The sequence below is a fragment of the Solanum verrucosum genome, unplaced genomic scaffold (genome assembly GCF_900185275.1).
Source record: "Solanum verrucosum unplaced genomic scaffold, falcon-dt-bn FXZP01001200.1, whole genome shotgun sequence".
Taxonomy (NCBI): Eukaryota; Viridiplantae; Streptophyta; class Magnoliopsida; order Solanales; family Solanaceae; genus Solanum; species Solanum verrucosum.
The window spans coordinates 1-6,401 of NW_026020796.1; the positions used below are offsets into that span (position 1 = coordinate 1).

The window sequence follows — 6,401 nt, forward strand, 5'->3', positions numbered from 1 at the left end:
CACCTTAAGTAACCCTTAAGCAAATTCCTTTGTGCAATGTATGGGCAACGTCCCATACCATCTCACCCTGCTAAGGCACCACCTTAAGGTCACACAAAGTGCAGTTACCATGCATACCTCAACCTTCACCAATTAATCAGAGGCTCAACATTTGGGGGCTAAGCTTCCACAACTACGTGTGGAGCTACGCCCCCTTTTGACGGGGCGTCAATGGCCTGACGAGGCGTCACCCTGGGCGTCAAACAAGACCGCCAAACATACTGCCTAGGCAGCCTTTTATGCCAACGTTTGGGTCCTCTCCAAGGACCCTTAGGCTGGTCCTTGGGGAGTCGTACCCGGACGTTGGGACCCTAAACATGCCTATTAGGATAGTAGGGTCACCATCACTGATTTTAGACTTCATACGACACATAAAAACATGCAAGACACACTAGAACACACTAGCACGCAAACGACTAGTTTTTCGAACGTCTCTTTGACGTTTGACTTCAAACTCAACTAAACTGACCTATAAACTCATTTTCAAACATTTATACAAGTTTATCAACTACTAACTAACACACATGTGAAGCTCCAATTATCCTATTTCATTTTGAGGGATGTTACAATATCCCCCACTTGGGAACATTCGTCCTCGAATGACACATTAACATTATAAAGTAAAGACTCTAGGACTAGCAGTCCACAACAAGCATGTAATATAATTACTACAGCACACATCAAGGAGGAAACATCAACTCGACATAAAAAAGCATTACAACAAGACTTTCATGCAATTCAAGGAAGTAGGAATAACATCTACCACTCAATATGCACAAAACTTTACCACTTCTCATTTCTTTGGAGGAATTTCCTTCTCCATAGCATATCATGCTCATTACAACATTTATAGGCTCCATACAATTTATCTCAAAATCTTATTCAAGATCACATCAAGGCATGATCAACTAGGCATCTCGTGGAGCAATTTAAACAATTCTTCATAAATTCATATAAATCATGAGGGACATAATCATGAAAACTTATTTATTTACTTAAACAAGAATTCAACTAAAATATGCACATCATAACGTGAATATGGAAACTCAATTCACATAAGACTCCAACATGCAACATGCTACTAAGAACTCTTTGTTTTCAAGCTTGAATTAGAATAGAAGGAAAAGATAAAGATATCAACAACCTTACTACTCCACTCATCATCCCCCACCCATCTAAGCTTATCATCAAACAACAAAGAAAATTGACTTACCTTCATTTGTTCCCTTATCCCTGTTTAGCTTGAAGCATATAGAAACGGTTCCTCTTAGGAGCATTTGGATCCGGGCCATCATGAGCAACTTGAATGGTCTCTTTCCCTTTTGCCTTAAGTGTAGGGGCAATCTCTCATCGTATGACCCTTACTCCCACGTCCTAAGCGTCCATCCGTACCTGCAAGACACTTGCCCAAATGTTGCTTTCCACAAGTAGCACACCTAGGCCTCTCAAAAGTAGAACCACCTCCATTACCTCTTTGAGGTTTAGCGTTAGACACCCCATCATTGTTGACCATTGAAGAATCTTGGTTATAGAACCTCTTCTTAGACCTAGATTGGTTTTTATCATTCGGCCTAGCCCTCTTCATATCTCTATTCATCCTCCTAAGCTTTGTCTGCTCAAGTTGTTGAGCATAAACCATAAGCCTAGAGATATCCATATCATGATGGAGCATGGCCGTACGACACTCTTCTTACACTAAACCGGAAACCCCCATCACAAACTTATTCATTCTAGCCCTAAAATTTACTACCAAGGTAGGAGCATACTTAGAGAGTTGGGTAAACTTGAGAGAGTATTCCTTCACACTCATATTCCCTTGACGTAGGTTCATGAACTCAGCCAACTTTTGCTCCCTCAACTCCAAGGGCAAACACCTATCAATAAAGGCCGTCTTAAACACTCCCCAATCTATTGGGTCAGCCCCTATGGGTCTCTCATCCCTCCATTGCTCAAACCACACTTGAGCTACATCCTTGAGTTGGTAGGAAGCCAAGTCCGCCTTCTCCCTAGGAGTCACTCCCATTGCATCCAAATACCTAAACACCTCATCTATAAAGTTTTGTGGGTCCTCATCTACCTTAGAACCATAGAAGGTAGGAAGGTTCATCCTTGTGAAATCCCTCAACCTTGAGGCCACGGTACTCTCAATAGCATTCACCCTAGGCCTCACATCTCTATTTTATTGTGTAGTCATGGAGCAGGCCAGCCTCTCTAATCTCCCCATTAGTCATATCCGGGGGAGCATTCTCTTGCCCACCTAAAGGAGCTTGGTCGACTCGCACTCCTTGGGGAGGAACTCTCCCATCATCTATCTCCTCTTCCGCTCTCCTCCGATTAGCCCTCGTATTCATATCCTATAAACACAAGAGATGGATTATGAAAAGGACACTTATAGACCAAACTCTAAGGCACGACATCAAGAATAATGAAAGAAAGTGAAACTTCTATCTCGCTCATAGATGTGTCGCGACTCACACCTATGAATACGACTCTGCTGGACGTGGCTTTCGAGACTTTGCACCTAAAAGTAACTTTAAAACCTTATGCTCTGATACCAAGTTTGTAACGACCCGAGAGCACCCCTTAGCCGTTACATGCATATTCAACCTCTCGGAGGTCTTATACAAGCCTTAGCATTCATTCATCGCATAGATAATAAAAATCAATAAGAATTTAAAACTTTTATTAAATAAAACCATAAGACTTCAAGAGTCATCAACATTTGAAAACAACAATACGCAAGCGGAACTACTAAGTCTCTTTAGCCAATCTTAGACAAGAACTTAAACGTACTAAGGGACACGGCCCTTTACAAATGAAATGAAACTTAAGTGTCTATTACAATGACTAAGAAACTTCTAAACATAGTCCTCGAATCTTGAGGACATAACAAAGACTTGGAAGAGTGAAGCAATCCAAGCAACTCCAAAGCACAATCTCCTCCTAATTACCACAACCTACACTTGTAGTAAAATAGAAGAAAGGGGTTAGTACAAAACACGTACTAAGAATGAGGATATGCAAAACATGCTAAAAAGGACATTTGTTTGGAAGTTACGCTTTCATGCCATTTTGATAAAATCTCATGAACATCAACTTAATAGGCACCATATAAGTCACAACCAACAATACAAAGTCATATGCTTCGCAATACATCATAAACATACATAACCCATTTACCTTTACCTTCTTGCCTTGGACCTCCACCTTAAGTAACCCTTAAGCAAATTCCTTTGTGCAATGTATGGGCAACGTCCCATACCATCTCACCCTGCTAAGGCACCACCTTAAGGTCACACAAAGTGCAGTTACCATGCATACCTCAACCTTCACCAATTAATCAGAGGCTCAACATTTGGGGGCTAAGCTTCCACAACTACGTGTGGAGCTACGCCCCCTTTTGACGGGGCGTCAATGGCCTGACGAGGCGTCACCCTGGGCGTCAAACAAGACCGCCAAACATACTGCCTAGGCAGCCTTTTATGCCAACGTTTGGGTCCTCTCCAAGGACCCTTAGGCTGGTCCTTGGGGAGTCGTACCCGGACGTTGGGACCCTAAACATGCCTATTAGGATAGTAGGGTCACCATCACTGATTTTAGACTTCATACGACACATAAAAACATGCAAGACACACTAGAACACACTAGCACGCAAACGACTAGTTTTCGAACGTCTCTTTGACGTTTGACTTCAAACTCAACTAAACTGACCTATAAACTCATTTTCAAACATTTATACAAGTTTATCAACTACTAACTAACACACATGTGAAGCTCCAATTATCCTATTTCATTTTGAGGGATGTTACAATATCCCCCACTTGGGAACATTCGTCCTCGAATGACACATTAACATTATAAAGTAAAGACTCTAGGACTAGCAGTCCACAACAAGCATGTAATATAATTACTACAGCACACATCAAGGAGGAAACATCAACTCGACATAAAAAAGCATTACAACAAGACTTTCATGCAATTCAAGGAAGTAGGAATAACATCTACCACTCAATATGCACAAAACTTTACCACTTCTCATTTCTTTGGAGGAATTTCCTTCTCCATAGCATATCATGCTCATTACAACATTTATAGGCTCCATACAATTTATCTCAAAATCTTATTCAAGATCACATCAAGGCATGATCAACTAGGCATCTCGTGGAGCAATTTAAACAATTCTTCATAAATTCATATAAATCATGAGGGACATAATCATGAAAACTTATTTATTTACTTAAACAAGAATTCAACTAAAATATGCACATCATAACGTGAATATGGAAACTCAATTCACATAAGACTCCAACATGCAACATGCTACTAAGAACTCTTTGTTTTCAAGCTTGAATTAGAATAGAAGGAAAAGATAAAGATATCAACAACCTTACTACTCCACTCATCATCCCCCACCCATCTAAGCTTATCATCAAACAACAAAGAAAATTGACTTACCTTCATTTGTTCCCTTATCCCTGTTTAGCTTGAAGCATATAGAAACGGTTCCTCTTAGGAGCATTTGGATCCGGGCCATCATGAGCAACTTGAATGGTCTCTTTCCCTTTTGCCTTAAGTGTAGGGCAATCTCTCATCGTATGACCCTTACTCCCACGTCCTAAGCGTCCATCCGTACCTGCAAGACACTTGCCCAAATGTTGCTTTCCACAAGTAGCACACCTAGGCCTCTCAAAAGTAGAACCACCTCCATTACCTCTTTGAGGTTTAGCGTTAGACACCCCATCATTGTTGACCATTGAAGAATCTTGGTTATAGAACCTCTTCTTAGACCTAGATTGGTTTTTATCATTCGGCCTAGCCCTCTTCATATCTCTATTCATCCTCCTAAGCTTTGTCTGCTCAAGTTGTTGAGCATAAACCATAAGCCTAGAGATATCCATATCATGATGGAGCATGGCCGTACGACACTCTTCTTACACTAAACCGGAAACCCCCATCACAAACTTATTCATTCTAGCCCTAAAATTTACTACCAAGGTAGGAGCATACTTAGAGAGTTGGGTAAACTTGAGAGAGTATTCCTTCACACTCATATTCCCTTGACGTAGGTTCATGAACTCAGCCAACTTTTGCTCCCTCAACTCCAAGGGCAAACACCTATCAATAAAGGCCGTCTTAAACACTCCCCAATCTATTGGGTCAGCCCCTATGGGTCTCTCATCCCTCCATTGCTCAAACCACACTTGAGCTACATCCTTGAGTTGGTAGGAAGCCAAGTCCGCCTTCTCCCTAGGAGTCACTCCCATTGCATCCAAATACCTAAACACCTCATCTATAAAGTTTTGTGGGTCCTCATCTACCTTAGAACCATAGAAGGTAGGAAGGTTCATCCTTGTGAAATCCCTCAACCTTGAGGCCACGGTACTCTCAATAGCATTCACCCTAGGCCTCACATCTCTATTTTATTGTGTAGTCATGGAGCAGGCCAGCCTCTCTAATCTCCCCATTAGTCATATCCGGGGAGCATTCTCTTGCCCACCTAAAGGAGCTTGGTCGACTCGCACTCCTTGGGGAGGAACTCTCCCATCATCTATCTCCTCTTCCGCTCTCCTCCGATTAGCCCTCGTATTCATATCCTATAAACACAAGAGATGGATTATGAAAAGGACACTTATAGACCAAACTCTAAGGCACGACATCAAGAATAATGAAAGAAAGTGAAACTTCTATCTCGCTCATAGATGTGTCGCGACTCACACCTATGAATACGACTCTGCTGGACGTGGCTTTCGAGACTTTGCACCTAAAAGTAACTTTAAAACCTTATGCTCTGATACCAAGTTTGTAACGACCCGAGAGCACCCCTTAGCCGTTACATGCATATTCAACCTCTCGGAGGTCTTATACAAGCCTTAGCATTCATTCATCGCATAGATAATAAAAATCAATAAGAATTTAAAACTTTTATTAAATAAAACCATAAGACTTCAAGAGTCATCAACATTTGAAAACAACAATACGCAAGCGGAACTACTAAGTCTCTTTAGCCAATCTTAGACAAGAACTTAAACGTACTAAGGGACACGGCCCTTTACAAATGAAATGAAACTTAAGTGTCTATTACAATGACTAAGAAACTTCTAAACATAGTCCTCGAATCTTGAGGACATAACAAAGACTTGGAAGAGTGAAGCAATCCAAGCAACTCCAAAGCACAATCTCCTCCTAATTACCACAACCTACACTTGTAGTAAAATAGAAGAAAGGGGTTAGTACAAAACACGTACTAAGAATGAGGATATGCAAAACATGCTAAAAAGGACATTTGTTTGGAAGTTACGCTTTCATGCCATTTTGATAAAATCTCATGAACATCAACTTAATAGGCACCATATAAGTCACAA

At 41.1% G+C, this 6,401-nt stretch overlaps 1 protein-coding gene across 1 annotated transcript; it reads right to left on the reverse strand.

Moving 5' to 3' along the window:
* Positions 1–4,508: 4,508 nt before the first annotated feature.
* Positions 4,509–5,387, reverse strand: LOC125813127 (uncharacterized). The gene is made up of 2 exons (XM_049492609.1): positions 5,031–5,387; positions 4,509–4,892 (listed from the first exon to the last, which is right to left on the reverse strand). Exons 1-2 carry the CDS (start codon positions 5,385–5,387, stop codon positions 4,509–4,511), a joined length of 741 nt encoding a protein of 246 aa, XP_049348566.1.
* Positions 5,388–6,401: the final 1,014 nt, after the last annotated feature.